General features: G+C 46.2%; 1 protein-coding gene and 1 non-coding gene across 12 annotated transcripts in view; both read right to left on the bottom strand.

The window, feature by feature from the left end:
* Positions 1 to 14,937, bottom strand: part of KLHL12 (kelch like family member 12) — a 145,187-nt gene that overhangs the window by 65,853 nt on the left and 64,397 nt on the right. For 8 of the 11 annotated variants that reach the window (XR_007353453.2, XR_012665674.1, XR_007353452.2 and 5 more), the window contains 3 exons: positions 4,932 to 5,127; positions 3,963 to 4,121; positions 2,489 to 2,587 (listed from right to left, as the gene is read on the bottom strand). Coding sequence is in view for 6 of the 11 variants with exons in the window: in XM_048826638.2 (XP_048682595.1) it covers positions 2,489 to 2,587; positions 3,963 to 4,121; positions 4,932 to 5,127 (454 nt within the window). In the remaining 5 variants the exon portion in view is untranslated. Of the gene's footprint in view, positions 1 to 2,488; positions 2,588 to 3,962; positions 4,122 to 4,931; positions 5,128 to 5,936; positions 6,191 to 6,714; positions 6,808 to 14,937 lie in introns of those variants that run through there. The other 3 variants (XM_048826640.2, XM_048826639.2, XM_048826641.2) reach the window with 3 other exon arrangements.
* Positions 13,419 to 13,566, bottom strand: LOC142069772 (U4 spliceosomal RNA). The gene has a single exon (XR_012665729.1). It is a non-coding gene; the product is annotated as a U4 spliceosomal RNA (small nuclear RNA).

Here is a 14,937-nt window from a genome sequence, read left to right as displayed (position 1 = left end):
AATCACATGGTAATAATCTACGCATATTCATAGAGTGTAAGTACCAAGAGGAGGAATGATTTCAGTGCCAAATGAACTGTTTTCAAAAAATGAGAAGGGAAGTTGAATGGATGCAGGAATACATCCTGAACTCTAGAGTGCGCTACCATAGAACTACTGTAGCTAGGGCCCACATTAAACTCAGCAGCCCAGCTGTTCAACAACACAGGCCACTAGGAATACATCTCTATGACACACTGCTTCCTGCACTGGCTCCTCATTGAATAGAGACTGCAAGGTCACTGTCCTGATTCTCTGCATGGAACTGGCCCAAGTATCTGTCTCTCTGTGACCATGACACCCTCCAATGGCTACACTGAACTGGACAATAAAATGGTCAGCCACTGAGGAGGGTTAGTGACTATGGAAGACAGAACCTTCATAGCAGATGGAGAAAAACTGGAAACTTACTACAAGATGAAATCAGAACAACTACTAACCTCATTGCATCCAAAGCTGAATGCGATCTCCCTATTTTCACTCAGGTTCTCCCACACTAGCACCTTTGTGGTCACTTTAAAAAAAAGTGAAAGGCAAACCAAATATAAAACCCATCGGACCCCTTAGATTCCCTTTTGGTGACCAGAAAGGAAGAAAGTGCACTGCTGATCTTTTTAATTCACAGGAGGCATTCTGATGTTAGGGTGCTGAGTGCCTAATAGAGACAGAGGAGCACTGCTGGCTAGGGCATATCCTGACCCATCGTTTGGGAACAACACTGTCCCGTTGGCTCCAGGGCTACAGTGGAAAGAGCAAAAGAAGCCTCTTTGTGGAGCTAAGTCAACAGTCACCCAAGGCTGCGTAAAGACTGCTGCTAGGACTGCTGTGCACCTATAACAGGGGTCGGCAACCTATGGCATGTGTGCCAAAGATGGCACGTGAGCCGATTTTTAATGGCATGCTGCTGCCTGCCGGGTCCCAGCCGCTGGCCCCGCTCAGTCAGCTGCCGAACCCAGGCAGGGACCCCGGCAGGCAGCAGCGTGCCATTAAAAATCCTGCCTGCCCTGGCCCGCTCCCTCCCCAATTGGGGCAGGGTGAAGAAGTTTGGCCCTGCCGGAGGGCAGGCAAGCTCCTCCCTCTCCCGCCTCTTCCCCCAGCATGCTGGGTTCCTGCCCCTCCTCCCCTCCCTCCCTGCCGCCAATCAGCTGACGGCCCTTGTGAAGGAGAGGGAGAAGCACAGCCCAGCTCACTGCTCCGGGGAGAAGGCAAAGAAGAGGTGGAAATGGGGCCTTGGGGAAAGGGGGTGGAATCAGGGCATATCCCCTCCAGCCCCCTGCTGTGAGCCATTCTGGGCAGGGGGCTGGGAGCATGCCCATGACCATAGCCCACACTCCCAGTCCCCTGCCCTGACCCCTACACCTCCCCACACACACTCCCAGTCCTCTGCCCTGACCCCTACACCTCCCCACACACACTCCCAGCCCTCAGCCCTGACCCCTGCACACCCCCCCACACACCCAGCCCTCTACCCTGACCCCTGCACCCCCCCCACGACCCCAGCCCTGACTCCAGCACCCCCCACACCCCAACTCTTGCACCCCCCACATTCCCACCCCCACCCTGAGCACCAACCTGGAGCACCTGCACCCCTTGCACCAAATGGGAGCTGCCCAGGTAAGCACTCCACACCCAAACCTCCTGCCCCAACCCTGAGCCCCCTCCCTCATTCTAGCTCCTGGCCAGATCCTGCACCCCAACCCCCAGCCTGCTCCTTCACCCCCAGCCCTGTGCTCAGTGCACTCCCACCCTCAGCTCAGTGCAGAGAGAGAGGAAGAGAATAGGCTAGAACCAGGGAGAAGATAGGTACCCACTCTATGTGGGCAGGGCTGGGATCTCAGACCGGCAGTGAGCTGAGCGGGGCCGGCAGCGGGGACCCTTGCTGGCAGGAGCCGGCGGCTGGAACTCCAGACCGGCAGCGGGCTGAATGGCGGCAGGCTGAGCCGCTCAGCCCACTGCCAGTCTGGTGTCCCGGCCGCTGGCCCAGCTCAGCCAGCTGCCGGTCTGGGGTTCTGGCCCCTTGCCAGCCGGGGTCCCGGCCGCAGGCCCCGCTCAGCCTGCTACCAGCCTAGATGAATGGAACCCCAGGCTGGCAGGGGGCTGGCGGCGTAAGATCAGCATTTTTAATTTAATTTTAAATGAAGCTTCTTAAACATTTTGAAAACCTTGTTTACTTTACATACGACAATAGTTTAGTTATATAATGTATAGACTTACAGAGAGAGACCTTCTAAAAAATGTTAAAATGTATTACTGACACATGAAACTTTAATTTAAAGTGAATAAATGAAGACTCGGCACACCACTTCTGAAAGGTTGCCGACTGCTGATCTATAACAATGCTAAGTCCCACAGGCCAGCAGATGTATGATGGCCTCCAGGATATGAAGGCAGGCCAGAAATCATTGCTCTATTCAATCTAGCAGTGCACCCTTCATATCAGAGTTCTCACCTGAGCGCTTGGTGGCCATTGGGGTGACATTTGTCCAGTGTCCAGAGTGAGGGTCATACCTCTCTACAGAGTTCAAGATGTTCAGCCCATCATAGCCACCTGAAACAACATGGGAATCAACAGCGGGTTCAACCCTGATCACTGTTTCTGCAAAGAGAACATTGCAATGCCTGTGTCTGCTCCATCTCAGATGGCTCTGGCTTAGTGACTCCTTGGCAGCTTGAGCAACACTACTCACAGCGCGTGGCAAGGCTGAACAAAAGTAAACACAGAATCTAGTCCAGGGATCTCAAACTCCAATCACCAGGAGGGCCACATGAGGACTAGTACATTGGCCCCGCAACACTGACACCCCGCGCCCCAGCTGCCCCCACTCCATCCCTTCCATGAGGCCCCGCCCCTGCCCCGCCTCTTCCCACCCCTTCCCTGCCCCCATTCCAATCCCTTCCCCAAAGTCCCCACCCCAACTCTGCTCCCTCCCTGCTCCTATTCCAACTCCTTCCCCAAATCCCCGCCTCCTCCCCTGAGCATGTGGCTCTCCGCTCCTCCCCCTTCCCTCCTAGAAAGCGCCTGGAGGTAGGCAGAGGAGCAGGGACGCGGTGTGCTGGGGGGAGGGGGAGCTTGGTGGGCTGCAGGAAATAAGATCCCTGATCTAGCCTGCAGCAGGCAGGGACTGAAGTTCTGGAGGCCACAGACAGCAGGAGCTGGGGATGACCTGAGGTGGAAGGCAAAGGCAGCCATTGCAACTTTTTCAGGAAATTGTACACAGAGTGGCCATGTCACACTGCCTCAGCAGGGGAAGAACACTGTGCTACCAGCCCAGAGGTCAATGAGAAGAAGGGAGCAAGGGAAGGTTGTGGAACCTAGGATGGAGCGGTAAGTGAAAATGTAGTGTGAGACATGAGACTCCCCTAGAATAGGACCATGACGAGGGTGGTCAGAAAACAAAACCATGGCACTGCCTTGACCAAGGGCCCTGGAGAAGCATCCAAAGAATGAGCTCATTTAAGAGTTTAAGATCATTCTCCATCTGGGACTCACAACATTCAGTGTGGGCAGGTGGGGCCTTCCAGCCTCAGAGAGGAGCTGGAACACAAGCAGCTCAGAACAGACCACTCCAGCCTTTCCATGTTCCAATGGCACCAACAGACAAAGCTACTCCCAGGTACTAGTTATCCCGCGGCTTGCACATTCTAGCCAGCACACAGCCCCCCAACTTCCTCATATCTCAGCTGGCACGTGGCATGGCTCCAGTACAAACCATCAAAATAAATCCTCGGCAGTGACTATGCAAGAAGTCTGTATGCTGACTGAGCTACCCACTACCTCAGGAGAGTGAAGTATACAACAACTGGGATTCTCTTTTAAGCTGCATTCTGCACATCCCAGGAGCCCATTATAGATGGTGTCGGCCCTGAATTCTGGGTGGGACACTAATACTTGCAGAATGCTGATGGATCCTAAGGTCACCTACCAAGGCAGTAGATAACACCATTAGCTACAACCAGTCCTGCTCCTTCCCGAGCTGTTTGCATGTCTCCCAGCATACTCCACTGATCAATATTTGGGTCATATCTCTCCATACTGGTGTGACGCCGACTTCCATCAAAACCACCAGAAACGTAGATCATATCTGCAACATAATACAGGGAGCAGATTCAGAGAGACATGAATACACACACGAGACATGAATACACACACAAGCCCTTCCCTCTCCCGCACTTCCCACCCTTTATATTATTTCATGCACACCATGTGTGTGTGTCCCTGTGCATAGAAGAGGCCTAGGGTCACTTGGACACTGCCATTCACTGATGTTACATCAGCACTTCCTTAGAATGAATATTTAAAAGATGCAACACACTATGCTTGAAACCTGCTGCATAAATCCCAGCCCAAAGGCCTTCCTTAGCTATACTCCCCCATACCGGTCTATTGAAAAATACCTATTTGTTATATTGAAATTTTTCACTGCAAATGACATTTCATCGACTGTTTTAAAACATGTTAAACTGCAACAAATGAACCAATACAGGCCCCTGAAGGCGCTCCCAGCCAAGAGACGGGGAACGGGGCTGATCTGTTAGAACAGGTCTCAGCAGTGACTTCCAGCTGGGACACACAGAAGTTGATCACTGGGAGCAGCATGTTTCTAACAACTGCCTGGGAGATGAATTCTGAACTTCAGGGTATAAAATGGAAGATTCCCACTCTCTGGAACTAGAAACACACACTCTTAGGATGAAGAAGAGGAAGAGCTGCTCTTATGGTTAATGGGCAAGTGATTTTCTTTCTCAAACTCTAAATGCTGAGAGATACAATCTCCAATCAGTTACTCCTCTCCCCTTATCAGCCACCTGCCCTCGGAAGGTGCTGACACACTGTATTTCATGCTGGCAATGGACCTGTCTGGCCTCTGTGACAAGTGCTGATCAGTGTGTACCTCCTAGGGTAGTGGCCCCTGCCAGGCCTCGACGAACATTCATTGGAGCCACTGAGTACCAGATGCCATCCTCATCCGACGTATAATCCAAGCACTCCACAGAGCTGAGACGGGAGCGGCCGTCGTATCCCCCGATCACATAAATCCGATCATGCAGGGACACCGTGGCAACATAGCGCCTCTTACGGGTGATACTCTAACACATTTGAAGAAGTGTCAAAGACAGAAAATGACACCAATACATTGAGAACTATCTCTAAATTATTCCATCCCTTTTTGCTGTTACACTGAAAGGGACCCGTTTATATAGCCAAAGTCCTCAATTCTATATGGCATACTGGGTGAAAATTATATGTAGAATCTGTGTGTATGGATCCCCTTCCCTATGGTCTCTCCCTCAGCGCGCCCTCCTCCCAGTCCAATATCCTTTGCACTATTTATTTTGCAATTAAATTCAGTTTACTTTCTGTTGCCCCCAAAATGTTCCGGAGATGTCTGCATTCCCACCACTTGTCAGCACTGTAGTAACTGTCAAGAGGGAAAGCTGGAAAGTTTGGCAGACGTATAAGGAACATCCGGGGGGGGGGGGGGGGGAGAGAGAGTTCACCCCCGGAGCAGAATGGGATTTGGGAATTCATGGCATCCAGGCTCTTCTGGGAAGGAAATGCAGCTTCTCCCTCCCTTCTCCCACCTCCCCCCACCAGGGGTGGGGGTGGCTTTACATTTGGGGAGTAGTGTTCCTCATTCTCCATCTCAGGAGCCACTAGCTCCTCTAATGTCCTCTCTCCACTATCTCCCATTACATTCAGCAACAACAAACATGTATGTTAGCAAGGTGTCTCTGTTAAAATATCAGAGGTGAAATAGTTACTGTTCACATTTAAATGATCATCAATAAGTTTCACAGTTTTAAGGCCCCACTGCGATGAATGGGGCACGCCACACTCTCATTGAGGTATAGTTTCAGTGTCTCTGCACACTCAGTTAATGAAATAATAGTAATAATTAGTCTTCAAACAGAGCTTTATCATCATCAGATCACAGAGTGCTTTAAAAAAGAAGAAGGTATCACTATGCCCATTTCAGATAATCAAACTGAGGCACAGAGAGGTGGCCAAAGTCCAGAGAGTCCCAGTAGCAGGGCTGGGGACAGAATTCAGGTCTCCTGAGTCCTGGCACCTCCAAAACATCATTGCATGGCTCACATCCCATTCATAGTTTGATTTTTTTTCCTGGACCATATGAGACTTAATGGTGACCTGCAAAGGAAAGAATAGGGCTAGAGCCTTTTTTAAAAAGAATTCTTTACAATGGATAAAAGAAGAATGTGAATGGTTTTTTGTAAGTTTTTTTCCCTTGTTTCTTTTCCTATATTAGAAATTCAGGTTCTGTCTAGGCTCTGAGGGTGTGTCTACACACCAAAGAAAACCCTGTGGCTGGCCTGCGCCAGCTCACTCGGACTCCCGGAGCTCAGGCTGTTTCATTGCTGTGTCGATGTCCAGGCTTGGGCTCGAGCCCTAGATCTGGGACCCTCCCACCCCACAGGGTCCTGAGCCCAGACACCCGAGCCACAGGTGTCTAGTGGCTGTGTAGACACACTCTATGGTGACTGCAGACTTAGTGATATGATGACATCACAAGAAACCAAGAGGTATAGTAATTGAGAGAAAGGATTTTTAATCCCATAAAAATTTAAAAAAACCCCAAACAGCTATTTAACTTCAACAACATATTAATATTTTGGAGAAAGGATGTATTTGTTAAAAATTCCCCAACCTCATACCTGCAATTAAGGTGGGAAAGCAGATAGTGCACATGCTCTGAGACACTCAGCAAAACCAGGGCAGATCAGAGTTGACACTCCTGATAGATACTTCTGAGGTAAAAAAAAATAAAAAAATTTTAAAGCCAGAAACAAACAAAAGCCCTTCCATTCCTTTTTTTATCCATCTTAAAAGGAGCAAAAAGGTCAGAAGCCCAATTTGATAAAGTCCTTTGCAGGTTTAAATATATATATTTTTTGGGTGCAGAGCTTATGAAGCAACTTAACAAATTGGCAATGATGCAGCCATTTATACAGCCCTGTAATCACATCACACACAGGGTTTTGATTTAATGTTGCAGGAGAGACAGCATACTTCCACCACTCTTCTCCTGCCCTGGAATTTCCCTCTTCAGTCCCTACTTTCTCCCCCTTACCTTTTCTCTTCCTCCCTCTCCCCACACTCCCTTCTCCTTTTCTGATCTTGGAGAACATCTGTAGTCCTCTAGCTCACAGAAAATAGTAGCAAGCAGGAATGGCACTTCCCTGGATAATGAAACTGGCTTTTCTACTGTAATCCTTTACTAATCTCTATGGCTAAAATATTAAGACTCCTATATAATCCTTTCCTGTGATTTAAAAAAGCCCTACTCTCAAGTACATAAGGAACTGCAGCTGTGCATCACGTTAGGAGTTCTTTACATTTTCCACAATCGAGAACAAGGAAGACAAAAATAAGGAAGATTCACTTTTGGGGGGGGGTGGGGAAGGAGGAGGAGAAGGGGGACGTCACATTAGAACAGAGCCCATTTTGATTAAGCAACACACAAAAATCTGCACTTTTCCCGGAACTAAAAAAAACAACAACTTTGCCTACCCTATAGTAAACATTGAAATTTACAACCAAATCAGTTGCTCCAATCAGTCGTTAGAGAGAGGTTGGATACGGGGCTTAAAATGGAAATCTAGACTCAACTTAAGCTCTGCAGAGGCAAAACACACGTGTTTCCACCAAAAGGAAGAGTGCTCTACAGTATTTATGTTCTGAGTTCTTAGTGTACTTCAATAAAGTAAATTATATTTACATTCTAACTCTCTCACAGGTTTCTTTAGCTAGTCAACTCATAAGGAAGTTTCAGAAGTTGTGCATCACATACTAACTAAACCATGTTTCCATATAGAATCATAGAATACCAGGGTTGGAAGGGATCTCAGAAGGTCATCTAGTCCAACCCCCTGCTCAAAGCAGGACCAATCCCCAATTTTTGCCCCAGATCCCAAATGACCCCCTCAAGGATTGAACTCACAACCCTGGGTTTAGCAGGCCAATGCTCAAACCACTGAGCTATCCCTCCCCTCCCAATATCTTTGTTGCTCTAGGGTATAGCTGGAAAGAACACTTTACTAGATGCCCAAAAAGCCACAATCCCTCAATCAAGGAAAAATGCCATATTAGGAAAAAAAAAGAAAGGGAAAAAAAAGTAGGGCTGTTGCATGATTACAAAAAATGAATCACACAATTAAAAAAATGAATTGCGTGATTAATCGCACTGTTAAAAATAGAATATCATTTATTTAAATATTTTTGGATGTTTTCTACATTTTCAAATATATTGATTTCAATTACACCACAGAATACAAGTGTTCAGTGCTTATTTTATATTATTGTTTTTATTTCAAATATTTGCACTGTAAAAAACAAAAGAAATAGTATTTTTTCAATTCACCTAATACAAGTACTGTAGTGCAATCTCTTTATCATGAAAGTTGAACTTACAAATGTAGAATTATGGACAAAAAATAACTGCATTCAAAAATAAAACAATGTAAAACTTTATAGAGTTTACAAGTCCACTCAGTCCTACTTCAGCCAATCGCTCAGACAAAACGAGTTTGGTTACAATTTACAGGAGATAACTGCCCACTTCTTGTTTACACTGTCACCTGAAAGTGTTGTAGCCGGCGTCACACAATATTTACGTGCCAGATGTGCTAAAGATTCATATGTCCCCTCATGCTTCAATCAACATTCCAGAGGACGTGTCCATGCTGAAGATGGGCTCTGCTCGATAATGATCGAGAGCAGAGCGGACCGATGCATGTTCATTTTCATCATCAGGAGTCAAATGCCACCAGCAGGTTGATTTTCTTTTCTGGTGGTTCTGTAGTTTCCGCACTGGAGTGTTGCTCTTTTAAGACTTCTGAAAGCATGCCCTACACCTCATCCCCCTCAGATTTTGGATGGCACTTCAGCTATTTAAACCTTGGGTCGAGTGCTGTTGCTAATTTTACAGATCTCACATTGGTACCTTCTTTGTGTTTTGTCAAATCTGCTGTGAAAGTTTTCTTAAAATGAACATGTGCTGGGTCATCATCCGAGCCTGCTATAACATGAAATATATGGCAGAATGCGGGTAAAACAGAGCAGGGGACATACAATTCTCCCCCAAGAAGTTCAGTCACAACTTTAATTATTATTATTATTTTTTTTAAAACAAGCATCATCTGCATGGAAGCATGTCCTCTAGAATGGTGGCCGAAGCATGAAGGGACATACTAATGTTTAGCATATCTGGCACGGAAATACCTTGCAACGCCAGCTACAAAAGTGCCATGCAAATGCCTGTTCTCACTTTCTGGTGACATAATAAATAAGAAGTAGGTAGCAGTATCTCCCGTAAATGTAAACAAACTTGTTTGTCTTAGCGACTGGCTGAACAAGAAGTAGGACCGAGTGGACTTGTAGTCTCTAAAGTTTTACATTGTTTTATTTTTGAGTGCAGTTATGTAATAAATAAATAAAAATCTACATTTGTAAGTTACACTTTCATGATAAAGAGATTGTACTACAGTACTTGTATGAGATTAATTGAAAAGTACTATTTCTTTTGTTTAACATTTTTTACAATGCAAATATTTGTAATAAAAATAATATAAAGTGAGCACTGTACACTTTGTATTCTGTGCTGTAATAGAAATCAATATAGTTGAAAATGGAGAAAAACACTGAAAATATGTAACATATTTCAATTGGTATCCTATTGTTTAACAGTGCGATTAATCCTGATTAACTTTTTAATCACGATTAATTTTTTGAGTTAGTCGTGTGAGTTAACTGCGATTAATCGACAGTCCTAAAAAAAAAAGAAAAACTTATTGGGGAAGTGAAGGCACTTATAAATAAATATATATAAATAATATATGGAACAAATGGAAGAAAGGGGGAGTTGATAGTAATGAATATAAATCAGAAGTAAGGAAACATGGAAAACTGATAAGGGAAGCAAAGGGACACAAGGAGAAAACTATGGCCAGCAGAGTTAAGGAGGACAAGTTTTTAAGAATATTAGGAACAAAAAGAAATCTAACAATATTTGTCCATTACTAGATGGAAATGGTAGAATTATCAATAATAATGCAGAAAAGACATAAGTGTTCACAAAATATTTGTGTTCTATCTTAGGGAAAAACACAGATGATATATTTCAGAAAGCTTACGCTCTAATAAATTGGTTAGTCTCTAAGGTGCCACAAGTACTCCTGTTCTTTTTACAGATGATATAGTCATATATGACAAAAGGAAGAAAGGAAAGCAGCAGAATACAGACCCTGGACTTCAGAAAAGCAGACTGACTCCCGCAGGGAACTGATGGGCAGGATCCCCTGGGAGGTGAACATGAGGGGGAAAGGAGTCCAGGAGAGCTAGCTGTATTTTAAAGAAGCCTTTTTGAGGGTGCATGAACAAACGACCCTGATGCATAGGCGCAGACCCCGTGGGTGCTCTGGGGCTGGAGCACCTAGGGGAAAAATTAGTGGGTGCTCTGTACCCACTGGAAGCCAAGCTTCCCCCCCCCCCCCCGCCCACAGCGCACCGCGTCCCCGCTCCTCTGCCTACCTCCCAGTGCTTCCTGTCTGACCACCACCAAACAGCCGTCTGGTGACGTACTGGGAGGGAGGGGGAGGAGCAGGAGCATGGCGCGCTCAGTGGAGGAGGTGGGACCGGGGCAGGGATTTGGGAAAGGAGTTGGAATTGGGGCAGGAAGGGGGCAGAGCCTCGTGGAAGGGGTGTTGTGGGGGTGGGGCTGGGGGCAGAGGGGGGTCGAGCACCCACCGGCAAGAGCAGAAGTCGGCGCCTACGATCCGATGCATAGAAAGAATACGGCGGGTGACCAGCTTGGCTTAACAGATTAATCTATGGGGACCTTAAACACAAAAAGGAAGCTTACAAGAAGTGGAAACTTGGACAGATGACTGAGGAGGAGTATAAAAATATTGCTCGAGCATGCAGGGATGTAATCAGGAAGGCCAAAGCATAATTGGAGTTGTTATTCTTCACATCTCTTGCTAGCTATAAGAAGGGTTTCTACAAGTATGTTAGCAACAAGAAGGTCAGGGAAAGTGTGGGACCCTTACTGAAAGGGGGAGGCAACCTAGTGACAAATGATGTGGAAAAACCTGAAGTACTCAATGCTTTTTTTGCCTTGGTCTTCACAGACAAGGTCAGCTCCCAGACTGCTGCACTGGGCAGCACAGTATGGGAAGGAGGTAAGCGGTCCTTGGTGGTAAAAGAACAGGTTAAGGACTATTTAGAAAAGCTGGACACACACAAGTCCATAAGGGCGGATGCAACGCATCCAAGGGTGCTGAGGAAGTTGGCTGATGTGATTGCAGCGCCATTGGCCATTATCTTTGAAAATTCATGGTGATCGGGGGAGGTCCTGGACAACTGGAAAAAGGCAAATGTAGTGCCCATCTTTTTAAAAGGGAAGAAGGAGAATCTGGGGAACTACAGACTGGTAAGCCACACCTCAGTCCCTGGCAAAATCATGGAGCAGGTCCTCAAGGAATCCATTTTGAAGTGCGTGGAGGAGAAGGTGGTGATCAGGAACAGTCAACATGGATTCACCAAAGGAAAGTCTTGCCTGATCAACCTGATTGCCTTCTATGATGAGATAACTGGCTCTGTGGATATGGGGAAAGCGGTGGAAGTGATATATCCTGACTTCAGCAAAGCTTTTGATACAGTCTCCCACAGCATTCTTGCCAGCAAGTTAAAGAAGTATGGGCTGGATGGATGGACTATAAGGTGGACAGAAAGCTGGCTAGATCGTTGGGCTCAATGGATAGCGATCAACGGCTCGATGTCTAGTTGGCAGCCAGTATCAAGTGGAGTGCCCCAGGGGTCAGGTTTGTTCAACATGGAATCACAGACTATCAGGGTTGGAAGGGACCTCAGGAGGTATCTAGTCCAACCCCCAGCTCAAAGCAGGAGCACCCCAACTAAATCATCCGAACATCTTCATCAATGATCTGGATGATGGGATGGATTGCACCCTCAGCACGTTCGCAGATGACACTAAGATGGGGGGAGAGGTAGATACGCTGGAGGGTAGCGATAGGGTCCAGAGTGACCTAGACAAATTGGAGGATTGGGCCAGAAGAAATCTGATGAGGTTCAACAAGCACAAGTGCAGAGTCCTCCACTTAGGACAGAAGAATCCCATGCACTGCTACAGACTAGGGACCGAGCGACTAGGCAGCAGTTCTGTGGAAAAGGACCTAGGGGTTACAGTGGACGAGAAGCTGGATATGAATCAACAGTGTTCCCTTGTTGCCAAGAAGGCCAACAGCATTTTGAGCTGTATAAGTAGGGGCATAGCCAGCAGATCAAGGGACGTGATCATTCCCCTACAGTCAACATTGGTGAGGCCTCATCTGGAGTACTATGTCCAGTTTTGGGCCCCACACTACAAGAAGGATGTGGAAAAATTGGAAAGAGTCCAGTGGAGGGCAACAAAAATGATCAGGGGGCTGGAGCACAAGACTTATGAGGAGAGGCTGAGGGAACTGGGATTGTTTAGTCTGCAGAAGAGATGAATGAGGGGGGATTTGATAGCAGCCTTCAATTATCTGAAGCGTGGTTCCAAACAGGATGGAGCTAGGCTGTTGTCAGTGGTGGCAAATGACAGAACAAGGAGCAATGGTCTCAAGTTGTAGTGGGGGAAATCTAGGTTGGATATTAGAAAAAACTATTTCACTAGGAGGGTGGTGAAGCACTGGAATGGTTACCTAGGGAGGTGGTGGAATCTCCATCCTTAGAGGTTTTTAAGGCCTGGCTTGACAAAGCCCTGCCTGGGATGATTTAGTTGGATTTGAGCAGGGAGTTGGACTAGATGGCCTCCTGAGGTCTCTTCCACCCCAATCTATGATTCTATGGTAACACTCTTTCCATTCCAGTAGTATCTCAGGTGGATGTTAAAAAGCAGATACTAAAGTTAGATATTTTAAAATCAGCATGTCCAGATCATTTCCACTGAAGAGTTTCAGAAGAGCTGGCTGAGGAGCTTGCTGGACCATTAATGTTAATTTTCATGCTGGGGAAGTTCCCAAAGACTGGAAAGAAGCTAATGTTGTAGCAGTATATGAAAAGGGTAAAGGGGATGACCTGGGTTATTATAGGTCTGTGAGTCTGTCATCGATCCCGAGTAAGACAATGGAGCAACTGATACGCAACTTGATTCATAAATAATTAAAGGAGGAAAATGTAATTAATGTCAATCAGTATGGGTCTACATAGTGGAACACTGAAAGCAATGTGTGACTATCACTATGCGAAAGAATAAGAAGAATATGGGTTTATACAACATAGATCCTGTCAAACTAACTTGGTATCTTTTTTTTTCTAAAAATCAACCAAACCTGTAATCTCATAAAAGTTAATAGTGCTGATGTAATAATATACAGAGATTTCTGTAAGGCGTTTGATCTGGTACCACATGACATTTTGATTAAAATTCTAGAAAGATTTTCAACTAGTAATGATCACGCCTCGGATTAACCTCATTGGCTATGATACAGTAACATGGCACAGATTAAATGGATTAAAAGATGGCTAACTGATAGGTTTCAAAGTGTAACTAAATGGGGAATTCATCATCAAGCTGTTGTGTTTCCTGTGGGGATCCTACCAGGATCCTTTCTTGGATCTATGCTATTTAACATTTTTATCAATGACATGGAAGAAAAAAAATGGTAACTAACCTTCTATAAATATTGTTCTTTGAGATGTGTTGCTCATGTCCATTCCATGCACAGACACACCCCTAGAACCTCGACCAGGGGTATTCTATCTGCTACCCAAGATCCATAAACCTGGAAATCCTGGACGCCCCATCATCTCAGGCATTGGCACCCTGACAGCAGGATTGTCTGGCTATGTAAACTCCCTCCTCAGGCCGAACGCTACCAGCTATCTTCGAGACACCACTGACTTCCTGAGGAACCTACAATCCATCGGTGATCTTCCTGAAAACACCATCCTAGCCACTATGGATGTAGAAGCCCTCTACACCAACATTCCACACAAAGGTGGACTACAAGCCGTCAGGAACAGTATCCCCGATGATGTCACGGCAAACCTGGTGGCTGAATTTTGTGACTTTGTCCTCACCCACAACTATTTCACATTTGGGGACAATGTATACCTTCAAATCAGCGGCACTGCTATGGGTACCCGCATGGCCCCACAGTAAGCCAACATTTTTATGGATGACTTAGAACAACGCTTCCTCAGCTCTCGTCACCTAATGCCCCTACTCTACTTGCGCTACATTGATGACATCATCATCATCATCTGGACCCATGGAAAAGAAGCCCTTGAGAAATTCCACCATGATTTCAACAATTTCCATCCCACCATCAACCTCAGCCTGGACCAGTCCACACAAGATATCCACTTCCTGGACACTATGGTGCTAATAAGCGATGGTCACATAAACACCACCCTATACCGGAAACCTACTGACCACTATGCTTACCTACATGCCTCCAGCTTTCATCCAGACCACACTACACGATCCATTGTCTACAGCCAAGCTCTATGATACAACCGTATTTGCTCCAACCCCTCAGACAGAGGCAAACAACTACAAGATCTCTATCAAGCATCCTTACAACTACAATACCCACCTGCTGAAGTGAAGAAACAGATTGACAGAGCCAGAAGAGTACTCAGAAGTTATCTACTACAGGATAGGCCCAACAAAGAAAATAACAGAATGCCACTAGCCATCACCTTCAGCCCCCAACTACAACCTCTCCAACGCATCATCAAGGATCTACAACCTATCCTGAAGGACGACCCATCACCCTCACAGATCTTGGGAGAGAGGCCAGTCCTTGCTTACAGACAGCCCCCCAACCTGAAGCAAATACTCACCAGCAACCACACACCACACAACAAAA

The sequence above is a fragment of the Caretta caretta genome, chromosome 21 (genome assembly GCF_965140235.1).
Source record: "Caretta caretta isolate rCarCar2 chromosome 21, rCarCar1.hap1, whole genome shotgun sequence".
NCBI classification, from domain to species: domain Eukaryota; kingdom Metazoa; phylum Chordata; order Testudines; family Cheloniidae; genus Caretta; species Caretta caretta.
This window is presented reverse-complemented; position numbering and strand designations above follow the sequence as displayed.